At 41.3% G+C, this 25,348-nt stretch overlaps 5 protein-coding genes across 10 annotated transcripts in view; 1 reads left to right on the top strand and 4 right to left on the bottom strand.

Annotated features, from left to right (window-relative positions):
* Positions 1-1,532: 1,532 nt before the first annotated feature.
* Positions 1,533-8,185, bottom strand: LOC102295191 (zinc finger and SCAN domain-containing protein 2). The gene is made up of 4 exons (XM_005913445.3): positions 7,760-8,185; positions 5,169-5,269; positions 5,009-5,087; positions 1,533-4,686 (listed from the first exon to the last, which is right to left on the bottom strand). Exons 1-4 carry the CDS (start codon positions 8,052-8,054, stop codon positions 3,875-3,877), a joined length of 1,287 nt encoding a protein of 428 aa, XP_005913507.1. The 5' UTR covers positions 8,055-8,185; the 3' UTR covers positions 1,533-3,874.
* A 724-nt stretch (positions 8,186-8,909) lies between these two features.
* Positions 8,910-12,569, bottom strand: smtnl1 (smoothelin-like 1). Its single transcript, XM_005913509.2, has 5 exons — positions 12,307-12,569; positions 10,449-11,041; positions 10,235-10,349; positions 9,966-10,117; positions 8,910-9,628 (listed from the first exon to the last, which is right to left on the bottom strand). Exons 1-5 carry the CDS (start codon positions 12,397-12,399, stop codon positions 9,244-9,246), a joined length of 1,338 nt encoding a protein of 445 aa, XP_005913571.1. The 5' UTR covers positions 12,400-12,569; the 3' UTR covers positions 8,910-9,243.
* A 1,320-nt stretch (positions 12,570-13,889) lies between these two features.
* On the bottom strand, positions 13,890-15,928 carry LOC121814471. 3 transcript variants are annotated; one of them, XM_042220509.1, is made up of 4 exons: positions 15,862-15,928; positions 15,719-15,774; positions 14,032-14,609; positions 13,890-13,954 (listed from the first exon to the last, which is right to left on the bottom strand). In XM_042220509.1, the coding sequence occupies exons 1-4, from the start codon at positions 15,885-15,887 to the stop codon at positions 13,943-13,945; spliced, it is 672 nt and encodes a 223-aa protein (XP_042076443.1). In that variant the 5' UTR covers positions 15,888-15,928; the 3' UTR covers positions 13,890-13,942. The 3 variants fall into 3 exon arrangements, with proteins under 3 accessions (XP_042076443.1, XP_042076439.1, XP_042076435.1); XM_042220505.1 differs by lacking the exons at positions 15,719-15,774; positions 15,862-15,928 and adding exons at positions 14,702-14,975; positions 15,062-15,256; XM_042220501.1 differs by lacking the exons at positions 15,719-15,774; positions 15,862-15,928 and adding an exon at positions 15,062-15,258.
* Positions 15,929-19,110: 3,182 nt separating this feature from the next.
* LOC121814468 (sericin 1-like) lies at positions 19,111-20,727 on the bottom strand. 3 transcript variants are annotated; one of them, XM_042220493.1, is made up of 7 exons: positions 20,668-20,727; positions 20,539-20,594; positions 20,422-20,469; positions 20,194-20,334; positions 19,835-20,107; positions 19,304-19,742; positions 19,111-19,228 (listed from the first exon to the last, which is right to left on the bottom strand). In XM_042220493.1, the coding sequence occupies exons 1-7, from the start codon at positions 20,691-20,693 to the stop codon at positions 19,225-19,227; spliced, it is 987 nt and encodes a 328-aa protein (XP_042076427.1). In that variant the 5' UTR covers positions 20,694-20,727; the 3' UTR covers positions 19,111-19,224. The 3 variants fall into 3 exon arrangements, with proteins under 3 accessions (XP_042076427.1, XP_042076423.1, XP_042076433.1); XM_042220489.1 differs by having other exon boundaries at positions 20,194-20,469; XM_042220499.1 differs by lacking the exon at positions 19,835-20,107 and having other exon boundaries at positions 20,194-20,469.
* Positions 20,728-21,760: 1,033 nt separating this feature from the next.
* slc43a3b (solute carrier family 43 member 3b) overlaps positions 21,761-25,348 on the top strand; it is a 20,955-nt gene continuing 17,367 nt past the window's right edge. For both annotated transcript variants that reach the window (XM_005913443.3, XM_005913440.3), the window contains exon 1: positions 21,761-22,013. The gene's annotated coding sequence lies outside the window, so the exon portion shown is untranslated. The remainder of the gene's footprint in view (positions 22,014-25,348) is intronic.

Below are 25,348 nucleotides of genomic sequence, written 5' to 3'. Positions count from 1 at the left end.
AGGACTTGCAGACAGACTTATTAGTGGTGGCACCTGGAGCACATGAGTCAGCTACAGGTAAAGTGATAGGTACAGGAAGCCCGTGTAAAACACATTGTGTGCATTTGTGCCTTAATGAAACCAGTGTTTGTGAGTTCAGGCACACAAACAGGCTGACAGTTATCCCCACCCAGGCACTTTCCTAACAAAAACAAGTCCACACAGGACTCACACAACAGGTTCACAGGCTGACAAGCTAATAATCCCAGGATGTGTGGCAGGCTGCAAATGGAAGACCATTAACCTCAGAGATTCTGCAACATATACATACACGTCTAACCAAACAGGTTTCCAATTATGCTCCGGGACACGGGAGAGCTCCTAATCGTAATTACCGTCAAGCCTGTGCAATCTGCTCCCTTCTCCAGCTGAAAAATATGGATGCTACCCGCAGAAAGGAGGCATCAGCTGCAACGATAAGTAGGTCAAACCACAGTTAAGTGCAGACAGGCAAAAAAGAAAAAACGCTCGAGCATCACACTGCCATATCTGCTTAAACACCCCAAAACCTATCACCTGCAGGATCAGCTAACTGCTAGCACCCCTTCTGAAATCCCACGCAATGTCGGGAATTGATTTGCTAGCGTTAAGATAGCAGCGTGGGGCAGGAGCGACGCGGTGAGCTGGCACACAGAGACATAAATAAAAGGCGAACAAAGACCACGCATTTGACTTACTCTGTAGTTGCGCTAGCGCTACTACACAAATAAATGACAACGCCGGAGATCAAATCAGCCCAAGTTGGCGTGAATGCTCGCTCAGCACCCGCATGACCTCGTTTGGCTGTCTTGCAGCGTTAGCATCACAATAACCCACATAGCCGTCCCAGATCGCTGCCAAAAAAATAGCCAGGCTAGCGTTAGGGTAGCAAAAACAGATTAGGCACGGGAATATTCGGTTAAAGCGTCCTTCACAGTCAGGTCTGACGGCTTTCTTTGTTTTATCTCCTGGCACCAAAGGCTTGTTTGAGTCCTGCACGGCGAGCAATAGAGGGTCTCGATTTGAACTTTACGTTAGCATCGTTAGCTAGCCGTGGAGAGTCGATGCTGTGACCACTCCTTGCCAGCGCTGCAGTGCACCCATAATTTGATGGAGGGGGGAAAAACGCGACCCCCAGCACACGCAGCCATATGGTAACATTTACGAATTTACTCACCTGCTCTTGAAAAGCCTGCCCCTTCCAGACGGTCGGTTTTTTTTTTTGTTTTGGTTTTTTTTACTGTTTTCTGCCCTCTCTTTCCCCCTCCTTCTCCGGGTTCTGGGTCAAGCTCGTTAAAGACCGAGCGACATCACCGAGTTTTCTATCAAAAGAGAGGGCGGGATCAACGGCTACCGTAAAGACGCAGGCGCACACAAAATTCCTCCTCTCATACAGGTGTTTTTACGAGGTGGGCGCAGTCGCTCAGCAGTCTGCTATCACAAAAGGAACAACATTTAGAGTATCCCCTCCCAGATGAAACGTACACTGGCTGGTATGAGAAAGACTATTACAACAAAACGGAAGTGAGGGTTTTAAATTGTGTTGTGGAATATAGAAGCTACCTCCCACCGCCTCTTATCTCCTCCCATTCATTCCCCTCAGTGGCCACACACACACACTGATGTCATTTCATTGATTGCCCAAGAACAATAGTCTGGGAGGAAGCACCACTTTCATGGGGAAGTACAACAACAGCATTCCTCACCAAGTCGCCAAAACTACTGGTATTAAAAACCGCTATCAACGGCCATCGTGCACATGTTACGCATGCGCTTGGTCTGCTGGTAAACATGCTTCTTTACATGAATCATGCTTGACCACAGCTATTTAAAGGATTTAAGGCTCAGTGCATGACTATACCTCTAAGGGTTTGTTTTTTATTTTTATTTTTACTATTTTGAATTTTAGTGTCTTTTTTAACACTTTGAGTCAAGTCTCTTTTTTAATACAGTCTGACTTTCCAGAGCTTTCGGTAAAATCAAAGAAAAAACAAACTACAAACTCTTAAGCAATACTTAAGTGTGGGTAGGGTGGAAAGAGGAACAATGTGAGGAATTTCCCCCAGTTTCCTTGAGAGTCCCCCCACCCACAGTGATTCAGTGTGACCAGGCCTTAAGACATTATAAGTGCTGGGGGGGGGGGCACAACACTGCACTCTAGAGGTGTAAAATGAAACTCTTCAGGCATCGAGTAAAAAAGCAACTATATTTATTCAGAATATCCACACTGACTAGCATATCATTGCCCTATCTATCCAGGAAGTACAAAAAAAGAGGAAAAAAGCTGCAAAAAATGACAACAGTAGAGGTAGTGCGTTTTTAAAGGAAATAATACACATGTATAAACAACTGTTATAAGTAATGATTCATGTTTTTCGTTCTCAATTTGTTTGAAGTTCAGACTGAATTAAATCTTATTATTTGAGGAAGCTCGGCAGTTACTTAAAAGTATCCCTATAGTATATAAAAGCAGCTTTACATCAGTGGATTTGAACTAAGCCCGGTAACTTCAGGGTTAACCTTTATTCACTTCTTGCAGGTTGGACATCGCCATGGTAACTCATGCAGCAGACCAGTGTGGGTTATATTTGAGATTAGAGATCAACAGGTATAAAATCACCACCTATCAGCTATCAGATCTTTAAACAGAATTGTGATATTGATGCATCTGTTAACTTACACCGTCTGCATTTTTGGCCAGCTTTCTTTCCTAGCTTCAACTTGCTATATTATTAAAAACAGTAGGTGTTTTCCAGTCTTACTAACAAAAACACTTGAAGCATACACGCAGTCCTACTGCTGCTTTGTCTGCAGAATCCGTGTTACTTTTAGTTTGTATTGTGTGTGTAACTGCTTCATAGTTTTCTAATACTACAGTTTGATCTTCTTGTGTAAAATCAGCCACTCTGCTGTCACTTATCCATCTTTGTAATTGGTCAGATTCTGCCAACGCCACCTCTTTGATATGAACACAGAGAGGAAACCCTAAGTTAGCCAGCTGATAGCCAGCTTCATGTGACTGCTTATCCTGATTACTAGTGTTAGAATAAGTGAATCCAGATAAAGGGAATAACCTGAGTATGCTGAACGTGCTTCCTAGAACAGAGTCTGGGGTGAGAAAACAGAAATTTAATATATATCAGTTTGCTGCAGTGGGCAAATCATTGAGCTGGAATGCTTTATAACACTGTATTAAATGTGGTGCATAAATAAAATTCAGAAATGCTTAAATCTGGCCACAAACAGTCTTGTCGTGGTGCTTTATCGATACAGAAGTCTGCTATAAAATAGACTTTAACCCCTTAATGCGTAGCGTATCATATTTGACAGCAATTTCTGAGATTTCTACTGTAATCTTCCCCCTGACAAACCTAAATAAATTGCACATGACATTTTTAAGGTACTAACGCAAAAAACGAGCAAATATGAAACAAAGTTAAACTCATATATGCAAATTAGTATTCAAATATTATTTTTAAAAACTTGTCCGAATGTTCAATAATTTCATTAAACATTTTCTGGCAATTATTTTGTGGTCCACGCTTCAAATGATAATTGATATCCCATTTTGAAATAACATAGACCAAAACAGAAGTAATCCACAGTCATCCACTGCTAACTGTGACATGGTTCTTTATTTCAGTGTCTTCATTTGAGGATCTGTTGTGCACGCTCGACAATAGAAAGCCGGTTTTCCTATAGTTAAAAAACCTGAACAGCGATCATGCTTGTCTGTGTCAGCGTACCTGGAATCTACAAGTGCGCGTGATCCAAAACAGTTTTACACTGTGGCACAAATGACAGTAAAAGTGCTTCTAAACTGCAAATTCTATCAAGTCTTTCTAGTTCGTTGGGGTCAGAGCGCCCCGTTGGTGTGTGTGATCATGTGTCTGCGAAGGTTGCTGGGGTTGTTGAAACTGGCTGTGCACTGACTACAGGTGTACGGCTTCTCTCCGGAGTGTGTCCGCAGGTGGATCTTCAGACTGCCGTTCTGGGTGAAGCGTTTTCCACATTGCGCACATGCGTACGGCTTCTCGCCCGTGTGAATGCGCATGTGGATGCTAAGTGTGGTCTTGTTGACAAACGACTTGCCGCACAGAGAGCAAGGGACCGGAGACTCTCCGGTGTGACTCGCGCGATGTACGATGAGGTCTTCGCGGCTGTGGAAGCGCTCGCCACAGAAGTTGCAGTCCAGGGATTTGTTGGCGGTGTGAGGGAAGACGTTCTGCTGCTGTGGGAACTGGCTCATGTGGCTGGGGTGCCCCACTTGACCCTCAGTTACTACTAGTGGCGATTTCAATCCAGGGTTCAATGCTGTCGGAGCCATTTGTGTGGAATTATTTCTTTCAAGTTGGTTGTTTCTCACCAGTCCGGCACTGTTATCCTGTGTGACTCTCATTGGAGCTCTGTCACTTGCGCCGGTGGTGAAATTCAGGAGGTTGTCGTGGCCGGCGTTGTGGTCGGACAGAGAGCTAAAAGCCTGAAGCTCAGACACAGAGAAGAGGGTGTCACTTTCATCCTGTAGAGGCCCTTCGCCTCGGCCGTGAACGCACACGATTCTCAGCTCCTCGTTATCACCTGTCGAGCAAGAGGAACCAGCTGGCTCCAAATTCTGAGCTCCTGTTGCAACACCGCCCTGCAGACTGTGGTTTCTAAAGTCACCCTGATCTGAAAAGACAGAGAATAGCATCTTTAAAGGCCACTATGAAACAGAAGCGCTTAGGCCAGTCTTACTCAGCACTCATCAATGAGGAACTGCTTGTGTGTAATTTAGAAAGAGAGACTTTCTATCAGATGCTTGACGTCTGATCTACTTTCTTCCTCCTATTCTCGGCTTGCCTGGTTTAATTGTTTTTCAGCCCTAAGATAGAAGATAGACAATCTAGGCTTTTAGAATCTGTGAGCTGTAGTGATGACAAGTAAAGACATAAAATACAAATAAAAATAATAATTAATCAGCCCTTTAAGCTCACTTAAAAATCCTACTCACCACCAACATCTGGCCCACATCCACCCACATCATCCTCATCTTTGATTAGAATGACATCTGGACTCTCCACATCTGCACACTAGCACATTAAGGACAGCTATGCATGAGCAAACTAGATTTCAAAGAGAGCTACTGCTATTCATTTATGGACTGCATGTACCTGCACTTGAGCTGCTGAGGAGGTGGTCTTTTTCTCCGACTGCAGGACGATAGAAGCAGCTTCCCCACCCGCCTTTTGAGCCACTTGTGATTTGATGAGAACTGAAGAAGGAAAGGAAAATACATTTTTATTATTCATTAATCTTTATTTAACCAGGAAGTGAAACTCCTTAGATTAAGAATGTCTTTTGCGAGAGTGTCCTGTCCCCAGATAAGCACAGATTTGAACCCAGGACCCTACTACTTTGAGGGTAACTTAAACAACTGTGACCACAGATGGTGTTGATGTAGTCACAGAAGAGCAACAATCATACCTTTACTGTCCTCAAACCCACAACTGTTTTATTAGCTGTACTGTTGCATCACCCCGGAAAGACTTGTGGTGGTTAGTTTTATTTAAAGCAATGTTAACTGCAATGCTAGTAAATGTATAATTCACTGAACTACAGAGCCACACTGAATATGCACGCTTCAAAGCATTTTTATTCACTGACACTTATAGAGTGTGACAGGCCTGGTGGTGCAGTGGTCAGCATTGTCATCTCACAGCAAGACGATCCTGCTTTGAATTCAGACTATGTGGAGTTTGTGTGTTCTTTCTGCGTGGGTTCTTTACAGGTACTCTAGTTTTCACCCACAGTCCAGAGATTAGATTCATTGTCACACCTACAGTCTAAATGTAAAAGTTTTCCCTGCAACCCTGAACTAGATAAGCAGAAGAAACTGTAAGCTTATAAAGTCTTTAAAATACAGAACAATTTTGCAGCACTATGCAGGTTCCTCATATTGTGCAGCCCAGAGTTATTACAGCTGATCATTTTTTAATATTTCTAATATTATTTCTTTTTTGAGTTTATACCCTCAGTTCAGTTTGGTTTGATTTCAGAAAATGGTTAATTTTTATAACTAGTTTCTGTGTTACTTTTACCTCAAGATTGATCAAAACCTGAACTAAATACAGTACTTTTGAAGAGGTGAGTCACAGTCATTTAGACATCCTGGTCTCAACAAATATTTGCACCAAAGCCTTACTGCACAGTTTGTAATACCAAATATGGACAAGTCCTCCATATTTTTATTAAATATTTGATTTACTTTCAGTTAGCTATTTGTTCATCTGTTGGTATCAGTATTTATACGAGCTGAAAATGAAAGATTTTAAGAGTCAAGAACAGACGGGGGGAGGCAACTTCCCTGTTGGTGTCACATGTGTTTGCTGAAACGAGCTGACAGGAATAAAATGAAGGAAGTTCAACACAGCCAGGTTTTCTTTGCATTAGCTAGCTCAATAACACCTAATACCCCCAGCGGAGATAACAAGCATTACAAAAGCAGGCTCTGTGTGCGCTCACAGAAAAACGAGTGTTTCACATGTCATATGATTCCTCTTTGCACAAAATGATCCCTGTGAGTGTCGCCTACTCCAGTCAAAGGTCTTGTCAGAGGATGATGATAAAATAGTGATAAAAAAGACATTAATTAAGTGCCTTGAGCTCACAGTTGCTGTGATTTGGAGCTATGCACATAAGACTGAATTCAAAATTGAAGTGAATTGCATAAAAAATAAAACTGTAAACTAAGAAAAGGATTAATGCTGCAGAAAATTATTAATTAAGCAATCCAGACACTTTTGAGACACAGACAGCTCTGACTTTAAGCTTGATATAAAGTCGGTATGCTATTAATCAACCCTCAGATTCATGCAGAGAGTAAAAGAGTCAATTAATGAGAGATAACAAATGTTAGGGAAATCTGTTTATGTTCTGTGCCTGCAAAAAAAACAAGTTGACATGTCGACACCAAATATGATATGGAACTTAAAACTCAGGGAATTAATGGCATTTCTCTACAGTCTCTGTGGTTTACGCCACTCAATTACCTGACAGTGAACACAATAAAAGTGACAAAACATTACTTTTCCTTTAAAAAAAATGTCTATAAAGGAAATGTAATATGAAAGATCATGTAAGACATTGATTTTTAATTCATCGTATTAGTGATTTATGATAACATAGAATATGTCCATAAATAACCTGTGTACCTGAGTCTTTGATTCTTTATGGGTTGATTTGATTGTGGTGAAGACTAAATGTATTTAAAGGGACAGACACATGTTCTGAGTTGAGGTTGGACTTGTTATAATTCAGCATCACATACTTTAAGCGGAAATTCCACTTAACAATTATTTTAGACTGAGGCTTTGAATAAGCGTATCGAAATGTGTCTTTATTTATTTGTGTATTTGTTTATTTATTTATGTTTCGGTTTAGCTGACCATTATTAAGTTTAAGTAAGTGAGTGAATTCACATTTAATAAGCCGAATAAACTTTTATCACCACAATAAAAAAAACCCCGCTGGTTCTGTTATCTGTGTCACATGACCAGGGCCAGCTGTGTCTGATGCGCGATACTACTCCGCACATCTGCATTTTCATAATCAACTCGTTAAACTAGCTAAAACAGCTGTTTTATACGTTATTAGTTTGAAGTAACTAGCGGTGGGTATTTAATAGTTAATTATATAAATGGCGGGGGCGGAATGTTATTTGTTACTCGAGTATGAAGTACTTTTAAAGTGAAAGTATCGTTACCTTGTGGCTTAGCTCGTGGTTTGGTTATGTTTCCTCTGATGGGAGAAAAGCGGCTCGCTGGTCGATTAGTTCTGGTTTGTAGCCTGAGGGAGAAGAGCTCACTCCTCATAACCTTCATCCTCGTCCTCAGGTTTTCGTTTTCCTTCAAGCTCTGGGTTAAATGCAGACGGAGAGACGCCGAGCTCTCCGAGAACAGCTGGCTGATTTCTGCCACCGCCGCTTTCACCAGCACGTCCATAATGGACAAAAGCTGTGACTCCAGATTCAGGCTCCCCGGTGGCATGTTTGTGGACATGTTTCACTTTGCTGCCACCGAGATTTGTGTTGAAAAAAGGGCGCAATACGGTCAGTAGGTTAGCTTAACAAAAGAGACAACACAATGGCCTTCCTGGTAGCATGATGCTGATTACCGTAATACCCAGAAAGCAGGGACACTGGGGGGTGATGCTTGGCTGGTGATGATGTTTGTTTGAAGAAACCAATTTCTGTAGTTTTGAAGGCAATTCTTGGTTGATATAGTTTTAGTTGCTCAACAGTTGGCTTTGTGGTATTAGTTTGTTTCGATACAGCGAATTGTTTCAATGGGTTTACATTTTAAAAAGGCCTTCCAGGAAAGAACATGTCTCTCCACATATTTAAACATAATGATGACTTCACATGTGAGGGGGAGTTACCTCATCTATATAGATTAATGTTTTCCCAGTACCATCACAGGAGTAATGATAGCTGTTCGCTTTCCGCTTTAGTTTGGGGGATGTGGGGGATCTACGATTTACAAAATCAATATTAAATTTGAATTGGATAGACCTACACTTGGTCTCTGGCCCTCTTAAATAAGCTCTGGCCCAGAGAAACCTGCTTTGGGGTGTTGTTTACATTCAATTTAATGGAGGATAGTGTTATAAATTGCATTAGCAGACCAACTTTTCTTTTGGAAGCTTTTCACAGCTCTTGTAGCATCTTTTGTCTGCCTGAAAACCCTGAACATTTGCCCGCACAATCTTTCACAGTGTCATAACCCCCTCCCCACTGTTACCTTGTTCACAGTAACAATCTGGAACAACTTAAAATTTTAACATCTGACCAGAAATAGTTTAACCTTTTCATGTGTATTATGAAAAAAGTAAATTCGTCACACACTCTCTCAAGGTTTTCTTATTGCACAAGCAGCTTTTTAATTCACAAGATCTTTGTTTCATTATTATTTTTTCATAGATACACAGCAATTTCTTGCTTTTCGTGCCCAGAACAACATAAAAAACAGCATATCCGTAAATGGAAAAAACACACACAGAAGTACATTTTCAAACACGCTGTAACTACGAGACATCATCATCACCAGTATTTTAGTTTTGAGTGATTTTTTGTTGTACCTCATTACTCCGACAGTAGTCAGTCCAACAATGCCAGACTAAGACTTGCTCCTTGTAGTACCATAAACAATCTTTTTGGTCTTTTCAGTCTTTGTGTTTGCCAGTGTCTGTCTAAGACTCTGCCTCGACTGATGAACTCTGACCTTCCTCCACCACACAGCTCTTTGATGGACTCCCTTCCTCATTAGTGCCCTCCATCTCTGTACCGTCTACTGGTTTATCCTCCTGACTGCTCATCGTCTCGTTCTCAGCAGACTCTTCCTCATCTTTCTCTGGCGACACCTCTCCTGCTGCATCATCTCCTTTGTCCTTCTCTTCCTCCTCGTTACCAGCCTTCTCTTTCTCCCCCTTCTCTTTGTCCTTCCTCTCTTTCTCTATTTTGGAGAGGCTGTGGCACAGGGACTGGACATATGTGAACACACACATTGGGTCTGGGTTGTTACCCATCATGAGCATGTCACTCACTTCCAGCAGAGGGCAGCAGTCAGCCAAGGACCTGTCAGGGATACACAAAGGAGGGGAAAGGATAAAGTTGAGGTGACAAGGTGGCAGTCATTCATAGTAATATGAATAAGAGATTTCTAACCAGGTGCATTTACATTAATAGTGTCATTCCATACATTGTTTTCCTGAAACTTTCTTTTTTGGACAGCCAACATGCAGAATTTTATTTTAGTTACATTCTTTTCACAGCAGTTCTCCTTTTGTATTATTCACCGTGACCTTGTTATATTATGTGCTGCATGTAAAGTTCCGACTCTTAAATATTGTAATTGTGTTATTCAGTCTTAGCTGAACTGAACTGAGAGAAGAAAGAATGAAGAAATCCATACTCTGCAGTTTTGAAGGCCAGAGTGAAGTTTTTCTCCCTCTCCTCTGGCTTCAGTGAGCTGTATTCAAAAGCATCTGGAAAGAAACGATGAATCAGAGCGCAGAATGCCATCCCATTGCACCAGGATGACGAGAAGTTTTCTATGTTGATGCCCTAAAAAAATGCAAGAGACAGACACATGGGAAGAGCATCTTAAATTAGGTCTTCTTTTATCTCTGGATCTAGAATGCGGATGTGTCGCATTAGATAAAGATTTAACGCTGAGCTCACCTCGTAGTTCCGAGTCTTGTTGCGACACCACTGAAGTATCTTCTGTTTGATTGAAGCTCCTGTAGCCACAGCAGCAGATGACTTCTGAATCTTGAAGTTGCGAGGTATTGGTGTCCTAGCAGTGTTGCAACACAGTTTCTGATTTAACCTCTTGAGGAACATTTTTAACTGTCACACTCTAATTTGAGGTACTAAGCATCATGTATTTACTCACTCTGGTGCGCCCTTCTGGAACTTGGCGATGATGTCGTTTTTAGCAGACGCTCTTATGGAGCGTGCAGAGGGTCTTGGTCGAGAGAGAGAAGAGGAGGGGGGACCACTCTTTCTTTTGGGCTTTGCCTGCTTTTCTGCTTCTTTTGTCTTTCCTTTGTCCTTTGGCTCTGCATCTTCCTCCGTCACTTGTTTTTTCTTCTCTGCCTCTTGTTCTTTCACATCTTTACCTTCTTCCTTTTTCTCTTTCTCTTTGTCCTTCATGTCCTCTCCATCTTTTCCAGTCTCACTACTCTGGATCTCTGCCACTTGCCCTCCTTTCTCGGTTTCTTCTGCCTCCTCCTCTTTATCTTTTCCTTCACGTTCAGAATCCTTCACCTCAGCACCAGTAGATGCTTTCTCCTTATCTTGTGCATCTGCTTCAATATTGCCTTCACCAGACTGTGACACAGTCTGAGGTTTCTTTGTGTCTCCTGACGTCTCCTTTTCTGCCTCTTCTGATACAGTATCTTCCTCAGCCTTATCCTCAGTCTCCATTACCCTCTGACCTTCTGCTCCTTCCCCCAAGTCTTTATTCTCCACCTCTGGCTCGCCGGCCTGTGCAAAAATAAATATGTGACAAACACTTGTAATACATGTCTGTGACAATAGTTCTATCACTTCTAAATTCTAGCCTTATACCAAGGCATCAAGACAAGGTGGAGTTTAAGGTGGAGTATTCAGTATAAGGAACAGTGTAGGTTACACAGTAATTTTCTTTGCTATTTCCTTTCCCTGGGTTTGGGTGAAGGAGGGTATCCCATATAGAATTTTGCCAGATCAGAGATCCAGATTTACCCGCTGTGGTGACCCCTTGTAAAGAAGGGAGAAGCTTCTTCATAGTCATTTCTCTGTGGGGGCACTACATCACATGTTTTCTTTTCAGCATGACTCAGAGGATAGTCTTCCTCTTTTCTTTCAGTTATTTACATCTCTGATAACTATCTTCTTCTTTTCAGTCTTGTAAAGAGGATTTTTTTCTGTTTCTTTCATGAAAAAATGTATGAAGAATGAACAAAAGTTTATTGTGTTTTTTCTTTTATTTATTTCAGATTTGTAATGCGAGCCATTAGTTCATTTGCTGTGTGTTGTATTTTTTTTTTTTAGGTATTTCTTTCATTAACTCTGATTTGTATTTTTAAAATTATTCTTTGTGATTTTTCTGTGTTCTTCAGTTCTTGGTCTTGCTATGTGAAACGTTTGAGCTGTTTACATGAAAGCTGCTGTATAAATAAAGTGGACTTTCCACAAGTTACTCGAGGGATAACACAGTCCTTGTAATGTGAGACCTGGAGCTCTGGGATTTGTTGAGTATTATAAATATACACCTCAGAGTTGGAACTTTCAAGGGGAAAATTGGCCTTTTACAGTTTTAAAACCAATGATCTCACATCATATGTTAAAAATCTTCATATAAAAAAAATGTAATGCATACAATATTATTTCCTCATGATTAAATAGGCCCATGTACCCTGTTTATTAATGACACACCAGGTCAGGCATCACAGCAGTGACTCATCAGTGGGAATAGGAAACTCCAACGTTGTATGTGTGGCTTAGTGTGTGTCATGTGCACTACTTTGCATAACTTGTGTGAGTGTGTATTTACGTGTGTATGTGTCATTCTTCAGCCAGTAGTAAGAACAGGTGTAGCAAATGCAGCCAACAACCCCTTCTCCCGCTCTGCTGTCCCAACACAGCACCTGCTACAGCCACGAACACTCTCACTGCTTTTTCCCAGTACAGAACATGATGGACAGTCATTGTGGGTGAATGTGAAAATGTTAATGAACATGTTAAATAAATAAATAAATGATACAGACCTGGTTGCTGTTGTTGTTGGTGTCAGTGGGATTGGTTGATTCCGTGGAATCGGATGTGTCCTGTTTGGGTGATTCTCCATCCATGGTGTCCATAAATGTGTGTGTATCAGCTGGATTAGAGGTCAGATCAGACTTTGGTACACTGACATTTTAATTCAGTCAAAGGTGAAAGCCCCTCTTAATGTCTCTGTGTCCCACTTCTCCTGTCTGCCTTTCTCCCCTTCTCAGCAACACTGCCCTGAGTTTTAACACGTGTGTGTGTGTGTGTGTGTGTGTGTTGATTTGTGAATATCCGCCTTCACCCGACACCCCCGCCCTCTGCTTTGTAAGGATTCCTGTGCTTCTTTATCTGACCTTTTGGACAACACAGGTTCCCGAAATAGAGTTACAGTGACATAGGCTCAGTCCTCCAGGCTGGACAGCTGCGTCTGCTGTGGAAACCATGGTTGTACACACACACACACACACACACACACATAAGCACTGAAACCATTAAATATGCCTTCTCTCTTTTAGCAAAATATAGACACAATTTAGCTACCACCTGTCCCGTTTATAAGCTCTTACTGTAAAGTGTGGTGATTTAGAGTACTGTAGGGATGCTTAAATTAATAAAATTAAAAGCAACAGTTCAACATTTGGGAAACTTATACTTATAGCAAAAGGTCAAGAAAAGGAAACATGAAACACAAATCAGTGTGAGTGGTCTATCTCAGCTCTGTTCAAAGCAATAAAATCCACCTAAATATTTTTTTAAGAAATTACACACACTTTTATTTTATTTTTTTGAAAAAAATAAATGTACTTGACAATAAATTTTTCAGCCCTGAAACCCAAATGTGACTTTTGAGGGCCTTTTCTTAGTGAATGTACATAATTTCCCTTAGAGTAGGCTTTCTTTCTTGAGTGGAATCAAATGGTCCATGTATCATTTCGCTCTAAACTCACTGCAGTTCTCCTGTCAACACCTTGTACATCACAACTCAAATCACAGCTCTTCATCTAATGTAACCTGGATGTTTGTGAAAGAAGGAGCCATGTGGCAAAGGGAGGGGGAGTTCAGCTATTTATAGTTACCCTCCTATAATCTAGTAGATTTCAGAATGTGTACGTATGTGGAGGATTCAAATTATTGTCTGTAGCTTAGGTGAAAGGTTTCCAAGTGATTCCCTTGTACTGCGTGTGTCCACATTTTTTGCAATTCCCACCAGGGAAAGTAAACCCTTCCAGTATTTTTATGTTAAATACTTGAAAGCGTATATAGGTTACTGCCAGTGTGAGATCCACCTTAACATATAGATCTACAACTTACAAAACTGGATGCCCTTCTTGACAGCCTGAGCAGGGTAAACTTGCTTATACCAGGCCATAAGTGGGACTGTCCACTTATGGGTCACTACAGGTTGCCAACAGAAAACCCAAGTAGTTCCTTTAAGGTCATAAACCCCACATGGGCAGGTCTAAATTCAGGCGCGCATTCGGTCTTTTAACAGATCATAAATTGAGCCCAGTAGTTACATTACATGCAATTTCTACAACCTTAGTCGTTCCCGCACCACCACTAATAAGAAAAGTGACCAGGAGTATTTCACAAGACTTTATTGATTAAACTTGTGCTCATGCCTTTGAGAGTCAGCTAGTATTTTATCTGGAAGGAAAGAGGGAAAGAGTTAGTACAGTTACAATATGCAATATTGTGACATGTAGGCATTTTAGGAACCATACCTGCGTAACACCTGTGTAGGAAGGAGCAGGTACTGTTTGTGCTCCAACCTGGTAGTAACCTCCCACCACTGGACTGCTCACATACAAGCTGGGAGTCTGAAGGCTCTGAGCTGCTCCAACAGTCCCCACTGACTGTGCAAAGCTGGGGTAGGGGTGGTCTTTCAGGTAGTGAGTGCTGTGAGAGTAGTCTCGTCCCTGCTCGTAGTCCTGGCTGAAGTGACTGACTGTGCCCGCAGGGTACTGGCCAGTCAGGAACAAGAAGTCAAAGGATGGATACGGACTACCCCACAGTCCACCCATTCCAAACTGTCCTGTGGCAAAGCCTGGGGATGCCAGTCCACCCGCAGCAGCAAAAGCGTCCATCGTAGCTGGGACAGTCCTGCGACCTAGTTCTTCCGTCTCCGACTGGTAGTCCCCAGCCTCAGCAGCCTTCTCATAGTGGGACAACTCTCCTGGTTGGTACGCAGGTACTGGTGGTAGAAGCGCATCAGGCTCATCAGCTGTGCCAGAGGCAAGGCTTTGAGGGTTGGGTGATGATTCCTCACCGAGCTTGGGAGGTGGGACAGCCCAGTTGATTTCTAAGGAAAGCAAAATTTAAGCCAAGGTTACCAAGGATTCGGGTCAGGAGATCCGAATGATTGCATTTATACTGCATCATCACACTAGGTACCAGCTGCAGGTTGAGAAGTTGCTCCAGTTTGTGCAGAGCCAGCTGTGCTTCCTCCCTGCCTGAGCAGGAGCGGAGTAACTGGAGCCGGTGTATGGTGCTGCCACACTTTGAGCAGCATGTGAGAAACCAGGCTGCTGCACTGCAACACCTCCATATGGAGCACTATAAGGCACAGCTACAGAGGAGGGGTATGGATAAGGTCCTCCCTGGCTTAGGGCAACATTAGCACCAGTATTTGCGCTGCTACCTCCAGTAGAAACACCAACATTTGAACCTTTTGAAAGAGAAAGCCACACAACACTTGCTGGTAATGTTCACGATAAATGTTTGTAGTGCATCATGAAAGATTCCATTATTTACCAGCTGCAGGTCGAGCAGCACCTCCACCCTGTGTGGAGCCAGTCGTGTATCCTCCAGCCTGGGCAGGACCAGAAGAACTGGAGCCAGTATATAATACTGGCACGCTCTGGGGAGCATATTGATAGACACCAGGCTGCTGCACTGCAACCCCTCCATACATGAGTATTGATAAGGTACAACACAGAAGGATGGGTATGCATAAGGCCCCCCCTGGCTAAGGCAACATTACCTGCAGTGTTTGTGTTACTGCTACCGGGGGAAGCACCAACATTTAAGTCTAGGAGAAAGCAGAATGCCTTTTTGTAATGAGAGCAATGCACATTTAAACTCATGAAATATTTCACTGGTTATAAGCTGCAGGCTGAACAGTACCCCCAGTTAATGTAGAGTCAGCTGTGTATCCACCAGCCTGAGTAGGTTGAGAAACACTGGAGCTGACATATGCTGGGACTAGAACCCCTCTGTATTGAGGGCTGTAGGGAACAAGTCCAGGAGTTAAATTGGCTAAAGTTCCTCTTGGGTTTGAGGCAAGATTATCTGCAGTGTTTACATTAGTTATCCTGTATTGAGTGCTGGGATTAGAGCCTGGGTGAGAAAAAACTGAAATTAATGAAGATTTATCACAAAGTTTTGTATGTTTAGGAATGTTTCACCTACCTTTCTCAAGAGGAAGGCTGCATATATCCACAACCAGCAAGACAAAAAGGGAACACCTGAAACCATTTGAAAATATCAATCACGTGCCTACAAAAAGTAGTCAGTTGTGTAAAAAGAAAACGCCAACTACACCTGCCACATACCCCAGTGAGAGGCTTGTAGTCATCATTCTGAAGGCAACCAGTAGAACAATTACCAAAGGTGAAGGGTTAAAAATGCTGCGAGAAAGCAGTCTTAACCAATCAGAGCTTAAAGAAGTAATGGAATACACCTGCTGGAAAGGTGACTCAAGCTTGAGTCAAAGATAAGGAGTATCATAAAGGTGGCTATCAACTGGGCTTCAACAATCAACAATTCCTATATGAAGACAATGAGTCCAATCAGAGACATTATCAGATGATGAAAATAAAATGATGGTAAAATCTAGAAATAGTATGAAAAATAAAGATTTAAAATGCAACACTGATGCAAATAATACAAGTGATTCATGTGGCAGAAATGTATAGTATAAAGTACAAGTATAAAAGCATTTATACATTTTGTGCATCACATGTCACATCCCGGTGATAATGTGATGTGCATTTGTGCTGCTGTAACTACAGCTGGGTTTTATTCATGGTGTTTATAAGGTGCTAAAGGTACAGCTTAACAGTGTGCACATATAAAACATATTTAGCCAACAGTCTTTAGGGCACTTAAACATGCTGTAAATAAAGGAATCAGTGGAGACGTAACACTTTTAGATGGAAACTGTCTACATAACCTGGCTTAACCAGGTTAAGCGTTCAGTATAAGTTACCGCAGTGATTTCCCAGGTAAAAACAGAGCCACGTCTGTGACGTGTAAAGCTTTGAGATCGACCTGCTTGCAGACTCATTATTCTCACTTCATAGTTACACCTGTTAGGTGCGAGGAGCTGCTGACTACCCTACAACAATCTCAGATGGTGTAGACGTCAAATTCTGAAAAATAACAAGGGTTCATTTGCATTTGTTATTTGGATAGATGATTCCATTTTTGTGGAAATCTAAGCAGTTTTATGCTAATCATCAGTGCCAGTTCATCTCTCACTGTTCTGTTGACCTTTTCTGTGAGATGTGCGAACACTGAGCCAATATGACCCTTATTAGACTTCTAGCTTTTTGGACATTTCAGCAACATTATACATTTGTTAGGAAGAAATGTGCAATAAAAATGAAGTTTAATTAAAATTCACTTTAATGGGAAATAAAATAATTTGTCTCATGTAGGTCCTAAAACCATCTCTCATAAACAGAGCTTAAATCTCAATAATGTACAGCTGTTGGTCACAATAACAATAAACAATGAAACTGTTTAAAATGAATTACTATATATTTTTTATAACATAGTGACCCTTATAAGAAACATCACATGCCACAAGTGCAGATAATAGTACCTCAGAACAGATTAAGACCAACTACAGTTACAAAGTACTTTCACATGAAAATATAGGTGAAATAGAATAAGGTTAACCGACCCCTGCTCTTGAGCAGCACATGGGGATGGGGAAAAGGGAAGATCTCTTATAATAATTTAGTTCAGTTAATATAGGAACAGCTCCAAAACCAGACCCTACATTTGCTGTTGGCTCACTCTGAACAGCATGCAGACAGAAGCAGCAGTTCACAACAAGTGACTCATGGTAGTCTTTGTAAGGTAAGCCCTACAATATGAGAGCAATAACCTCAGGGATCATATCATCCCATGTGGTAAAATACTTGGCAAAAATAGGGAGGACAAACATCCTTTTAACAGGAATACACATCCAAGAGAAATAGACGCCTGCTACGACTAGCTAGGATGCTACAGAACAGTGAGACGCAGCAATGAAGAGCAAAGAAAAACCCAGACAACACACGATACACAAAGAAGACTGGGGGTTGGACTGAAGTGAGAAACAAGTAAACAAACAAATAACAAACCCTACAAAACCCACAAATCAAAAACATATACCTCCAGAGCCCGAGATACCTCACAAGGCAACCAACTGCCTTGGTGGAGCTGAAAAGGTGAGCTTTAACACAAATCTTAAAAATAAAGAGTCTGTCTATGTGCCAATAAAATAAATCATTCATTTACAGTTACAGTGGTGAATAATCATATTTAATATTTACAAAGTTTCAAATATTGAGGGCATTATGTGTGAAAGTCATCTCTATGAGCCAGTGCTCAAACAGTTTTTTGTTGTTGCTCATTTCCATATTATGTCAATGACAACTGATATCATTGATATGGCCATCTCATGGCACACGTCTATGGCTGTGAGTTCAGAAGAAGCCCCACCCAAACGCTGTTCAAAGCTTTTGCATGCTAGAGGCAGCCAGTCCAAAGGAAATTAATTTCAAGGGAGGGGGAAGGGAACTGAAATTTCTTGTTGCAGACAGGAAATGAACTTGAGAGGTGCACCAAGACCACTATAATAAAAATAAGGATTTTAAACTGCATCATGCAAAGCTACTCTAGTAATCCACAAATAAAGATGGAACTAGAAATTAGCAAAATAGTCTTCCTCTTTGTTTTGGTCTTATGCGGCCTGCAGTTACTTCATAAATGGTAGTTAATGTGAAAGTGGAGCTGTAATGCATAGTTGTTAGTCTTTCACATGGAGCTGAGGATATCAAGTCGAGAGAGTAGAAAGGATTGTGGATTTGTAAATGCTGTTAACACCTGTGTGAAAGTGTCTGCAAATCATTGATGACAAATTGTTGCATGTTCATTTGACATGCTAGTTACAGAAATCACAGCATTCATCTGTGCAGGGGAGTGTTATTAAAACTTGATTTATTGGCCACTTGGGGGCAGCATAATATAAAGCAGCAGGCTTGTCCTATAGTGTTTATACTCAGATGCAGCAACATCATGCAATACAAATGTTCATGTTTTATGCCAAAAGAATCCGAAATTTGCAAGCTACATGTCACAGATTTTACATTTCCTCACTTTAAGACTGGAAAAGGAACTACTGGTATGGCAAACTAGTAAAATGAATTCCGTGTAGTCTGACTCCCAACGTGACAGATGTCTTAGTTATGTAAAGTGCTTTAATTTCTGTGGGAAATTAAATACCTAGAATTATTAGCTTGTCTTTATCATGCCAATTAGTTGATCAGGGTTTGAAAAATTTGTGCGAATCTGCCCAAGTTCGGAAATCATTGGGGCTTTACACTAGGGTCTTGCTTTTTGTATCAGAGATCGAAGATATACTAGAAGCTATAGACTACTGAACCATTAAGTATCCAAGGCTGACTACAGCAATTGGCATTTATCCACAGACATGTGAACAGGCACTAGAGCCTTGCCGGAGTAGCAAAGGAGGGTGGGTGGGTGTAAAGCTTCATTACCACTCACTACAGAGGAGACTGAAGTCACTGTTTCAAAACACTGAAAACCAAATTTATTGTATCACATGGAGTCATTCTTATTGCAGCATTAACCAGTTCATTGTGTTGCCCAGTTCAGTAAGCTGATTGGATTCAGCTAGTATTTTATCTGAAAGACAAGAGGGAAGTGTAAGTACAATTTCAACATGCAGTTGTGGTAAAATTTAGACATTAGGAAACATACCTGCCGGGGTAGGGGTGGTCTTTCAGGTAGTGAGTGCTGTGAGAGTAGTCTCGTCCCTGCTCGTAGTCCTGGCTGAAGTGACTGACTGTGCCCACAGGGTACTGGCCAGTCAGGAACAAGAAGTCAAAGGATGGATACGGACTACCCCACAGTCCACCCATTCCAAACTGTCCTGTGGCAAAGCCTGGGGATGCCAGTCCACCCGCAGCAGCAAAAGCGTCCATCGTAGCTGGGACAGTCCTGCGACCTAGTTCTTCCGTCTCCGACTGGTAGTCCCCAGCCTCAGCAGCCTTCTCATAGTGGGACAACTCTCCTGGTTGGTACGCAGGTACTGGTGGTAGAAGCGCACCAGGCTCATCAGCTGTGCCAGAGGCAAGGCTTTGAGGGTTGGGTGATGATTCCTCACCGAGCTTGGGAGGTGGGACAGCCCAGTTGATTTCTAAGGAAAGCAAAATTTAAGCCAAGGTTACCAAGGATTCGGGTCAGGAGATCCTAATGATTGCATTTATACTGCATCATCACACTAGGTACCAGCTGCAGGTTGAGAAGTTGCTCCAGTTTGTGCAGAGCCAGCTGTGCTTCCCCCTGCCTGAGCAGGAGCGGAGTAACTGGAGCCGGTGTATGGTGCTGCCACACTTTGAGCAGCATGTGAGAAACCAGGCTGCTGCACTGCAACACCTCCATATGGAGCACTATAAGGCACAGCTACAGAGGAGGGGTATGGATAAGGTCCTCCCTGGCTTAGGGCAACATTAGCACCAGTATTTGCGCTGCTACCTCCAGTAGAAACACCAACATTTGAACCTTTTGAAAGAGAAAGCCACACAACACTTGCTGGTAATGTTCACGATAAATGTTTGTAGTGCATCATGAAAGATTCCATTATTTACCAGCTGCAGGTCGAGCAGCACCTCCACCCTGTGTGGAGCCAGTCGTGTATCCTCCAGCCTGGGCAGGACCAGAAGAACTGGAGCCAGTATATAATACTGGCACGCTCTGGGGAGCATATTGATAGACACCAGGCTGCTGCACTGCAACCCCTCCATACTGAGCATTATAAGGTACAACAACAAAGGATGGGTATGCATAAGGGCCACCCTGGCTTAAGGCAACATTACCTGCAGTGTTTGTGTTACCTCTCCGGTAAGGAGTGCCTGGATAATAGCCTGAGGGAGAAGGAAACATTAATAGAAGTTAAGCACTACAGTTTGTATATATGGAAAAGTTTCACCTACCTTTCTCAAGAGGAAGGCTGCATATATGCACAATCAGCAAGACAAGGACTGAACCCCTAAAACATTTGTAAAAGATCATTAACTATAATAGGCCAGAAGATCAGAAATTAAAATACACTTGCCACATACCCCAAGAAGTAGTCTGTTGTCATCATTCTGAAGGCTACCAGCAATAAAGTTGTCTGAGGTGAAGGCTTATAAATGAGAGCAGTCTTAACCAATCAGAGCCTAATGACTAAAAAAGAAACACCTGCCTGAAAAGTGAATCACGCTTCAGCGTAAACTGCTCAGGTGTTTGAATGAAGATAACACATTTTAATTTGTGTTTGTTCTTTTTCTTGTTGTTGTTGATGATGATTATATTTTTTGTTGAAAGCAAATGCAACTTTAATCCAACCATTAATGCACCTTTTTCTCTTCTCACTGTTCTGTTGATCTTTGTTGTGAATTGAGGCACAGCATCACCTTTGATCAGATTTCTAGTCTGTTTGAAAATTTCAGCGTCAATATAAAAAATTTAAAACAAAACACAAATAATGTATCACAGTATCACACCAATGTAGTACTGGTGATGGAGGGAGTGGAAGAAATCCCTTTCAATAACTATTCACTGAGAGGACCAGAGAATTGGAATTAGAGTGAGAATGATAAAAGAAGTAAACAACTACACGCAAACAAAAAGATTCACCAGTAAAAACATTCAGCTATGGAGCCGGAAACAGCTGGAGAACGGGGAGGAAAAGGACACATAAACACCAAGAGGATGTTTCAGCATCACAGTACATTACAATGTATGTCAGTGGAAGAAGTACTCAGCTATAGTTAGAGATAGAGGGGAAATGTGGTTTCAGGCAATTATCTGACTTGTTTTCTTAAGTGAAAGTAGGGTCGTTCAAGAAGAAGTAAACATGTCAGTATCAAAAACGCAAGAAATGATTTGTTATTTTTGTTTTTATTCTTAATTTATGTATTCATTTATCCAGTTTTCCCACACTTTTGATGAATCTCATGCAAACCAGTGAGGCTTTATTCTTATTTGCGTGTAATCCTATATCCTATAATCCTGAGGAACACAATATTGTTACGTTTTATTCAGCGCACTTTTTTCCTATGGTCACATGGTGGCGCAAAAGGACCATAGGCACACTTCACGAGCTAGCGTATATCAAACACATTAGTTCATCATGAGACAGATGAATAGTACAAGGAGTCGAATTTAGTGGAGACGAGCAAATGCGAGTATTTAAAGTTTTTCTAATTAAAATATTTGATTCTTTTTAAGAAATTAATTTTTGTAGAGGATTAAACCTGAGCAGAGCTGGGAGCAGCAAACCAGCTAGTACTCATATACTAAGAGGGTGTGTGAGAGCGCAGAATCCTCCCGAGTCCTTTCTCCAGGCTGCTTTCATGTTACAGGACGAACAATGTGTGGATTTAATGGACAATGGGATCGCTGCAGGAGATCACAATATCACGTAAGTGTACATCCCCTCTTACAAAGACTTCAGACAAAGCTGCAGACTAAAAATAGACTCGAAGCTGTTTTCTAATGAGGGCAGGCCTGCCTGCAGTTTTGTGTGTGCACACAAACAGAGCATCAACATCATACGGGTCTGGCTGTGCAGACACTGCACCAAGCAAGATTACAGCTTAAAAAAAACACACTGTCGCCTCTTGTGTTTTTTAAGCGCATACAGCAAATAAAAAGAGTAAGAGCTGATTAGTAGAATCACATGCAACTACACTCATTGTTTTAAATGTAACGACTTTTAAAGTTGACCTAATCTAAAGATGTGGTCAGATTCATGTGATGTAAGTGCCTTTGGAGGTTGCGTGGTTGCTTGTGCCAGAGCACAAACAAACCATTAGCACTTTGTTGATGTCAGAGGTGAACGGTCATTCTGATGTGATGTGATTGGAGGGTAACAGTAATGCAAATAAACAGTGGTTATAAAGCAAGTTATGCAGAACCTTGAAGCAGGAGCAGAAGATCACAACAGGTACCACTCCTTTCACCTAAGAACCGAAAACTGAAGCTCAACAAAACTGAATGGTACTTATAGTAGATTGGAAAAACATTGCCTGGTCTGATGACTATCGATTTCTTCTGCAACATTTGGACTACCAAGTAAGCATTGTTTAAACACCTGAACGCTATTGCTGACCATGTCCATCCCTCTACGACCATAGTGTTCCCATCAGAAGATGGGTACACTGTGGTCATAAAGGGATCCAGCAGGATAACTCACCATTTAAGAAATTCACTGTACTCAAATGGCCTATAAAGCCACCAAATCTTATCCAAAAGAGCATTTTTCAGATGTGGTTCAATGTAGGAGTGCATCATGGATGTGCAGCAGACAATTCTGCTGCCACTGTGTGATGCTGTGATGTAAATATGAACCAAAATCGCTGAGCAGGGATTCCAGCACCTTGTACCACAAAGAATTAAGGTAGTTCTGTAGGCAAAAGGTACTAGCATAGTGTAACTAATAAAGTGACGGTGTGTGAATGTATGTGTGCTTAAAGAATAGTTTCCTAATTTTGCAAGTCTATCTTAAAACAACACCCATTTCCTGTTGTCACAAACAAAAAGGGCGACTATTGCTACTTTGCTCTTCCTGCTGTTATCGTTCTGGCTTTTAAGATATAAGGCCGAGGTATCTGTGTCCAAGTCTATATCAGTATTATTGATTGGGACAAAATCCACAGCTCCCTCTCTTTATTTTTGAACGTTTATCTGAAGAATGTGGTTGTGGTCTTAAAAGGAATTTTAAAAAATGAAATTAGAAGATTCTTTACCGTCCTATAAACTTCAAGTAACTGCATTTTTATGCATCAACTACATCATCGATCATGTGTGTGGAAGGGTTTTCTTGGTGTTCAGATATGTCCACCGAGTTAAACGAAAAATGATTATCATTAATTATGCATATATGAATGCTTTGTTGTCAGTAAACAGATTGTTATTTAGAGAGAAACTCAAATCTTTCATCTTTAGTGATTTATACTGAAGTGTGAAAATTCATCATTAAGGGTGGGCGGGGAAAGTTGTCAGATGTCATCTTTACGGGGGAAAGAGTTAAAAACGCCTGTTCTTTAACTTTTAAACATTAACTAGGTCTGTGTTTGTCCGTTTGCCAAAGGTCACATGATCATTGATTCATTCATACCAGTGAACCTTCACATTCAGTCATAGGTACTCTCATTCACTTCAATTTTGACTCCCTTCGTATGCAATAACAAAGATTTGGTCTCTTGGTGTGAAAAAGTGAAGCTGTTTCAACTGTGCAGGAGTCTATGACAACATTACCCTGCTGCTCACTTGATTTACGAACTCAGTAGATACTTTCCTGATTGGTTATGGCTTCAGTCGATAGTTTTAAGTCTTATTTACTACAACATGATCATCATTTTGTTTACAGCACAGTAGACAATAAAGAAGATTGTGCTTTAGGTTCGAGCTCACTTGTTATTGAGAAGTTGCCGCCACATCAACAGTCAGGTCCACCCCCTAACTCGTGACTGGTGGTTCTTAAAAACATTCTGGTGGCAGGCAAAATGCCAAACTTCAGGTTTCAGAAGTCACAAACAAACGTCACACCTGTTCAGTTGAGGAGCTTCCTCATCCAACCTGACAGCCGCACACTGTGCAAGCCAAAACTCACCAGCATTTTTGAACAGTACACATAAGCTAAAGAATAAAACTGTAAATCTTGTGACAAAATCCTATGTTTAGAATTTTTGTCACCAGCTAATCTCATAAGTCACATGTGGCACTAACTTTTTCTTTTACCTAAACGTTTTCAGAAAGAGGAAGTAGTGAGTGTGATGTCCCGTGGTTTCTCTATTTGGGGATCGAATTTTAAAGAAATATAAATTCGATGACATGTGACAATTTCCTGTCCAGCGGTTTGCTGATGTTGGCACTTATCAGACTGGCACGAATGAAGAGTGTGTCTGACTGCCCGTTATGCAATACAGGACACACACACAGATTTCCATCACTTCTGCGGATTGATCACAGTCATTTTCTGCAGAAGACTCGCACTAAAATACTGATTTATGCATGTATGTATGTTTATGTCCAATCACATGAATAATCATATAGATGCATGTGTTTTCATATCAGAACACTCATTTACTTTTTCTAAAGCCCATAACCCTAAAGGCAACCATAATGACACCTGCACCTGGTTCGATTCATAATCAGACAAATTTCTAAGCTTCCAGATACACCCAAAAAGCTCCAGCATCACTTTTATGAAGCACATTATTACCAAAGTCCTCTTTGGTGATCTGATCTTATAGTGAAATGCATCCCTGTCTTTTTTTTGCAGACTCAGATGAAAATCTAGCTTTGTTGTAGCCTAGCTTATAACAAAAACTGTAACAAAATCCATTCATCGATACCTGTAAAGTTGTTGATTGGTGGGTGTTGGTCAAAGTTTGCAGTGACAGTAGGAGAGACCTTGACTCCCTATGAGGCCCCCACCTGACTCCAGTCACTCACGTTTTGCGATGTGCATGATCCTGTTTAAACAAACCAAAAGACAACAACAAAAACCAATGAGTGAAAATTTTGAGGATTTAAAGTTCTGTGAGTGAAAAAGAGGAAGAGGAGAAAAATGCTAGAGCAGACAGTGGTGAGTGGAGCAGATAATAATGAATAAATATAATGCAAAATAATTAAATGCTGCTGCCTTAACTTTTGGGGAGTGACACTTGAATAACATAACTTCTGGTCGCACAACATTGTTTCTTTTGTTTACTTTGCCAGTTAACATTAACTTAGCTGGCAGTCAGTCGA

Source organism: Haplochromis burtoni, unplaced genomic scaffold, assembly GCF_018398535.1.
Source record: "Haplochromis burtoni strain Fernald_Lab_line unplaced genomic scaffold, NCSU_Asbu1 Contig_4, whole genome shotgun sequence".
NCBI lineage: Eukaryota > Metazoa > Chordata > Actinopteri > Cichliformes > Cichlidae > Haplochromis > Haplochromis burtoni.
The sequence above is the reverse complement of the archived record's forward strand: the minus strand, read 5'-3'. Positions and strand labels throughout refer to the sequence as shown.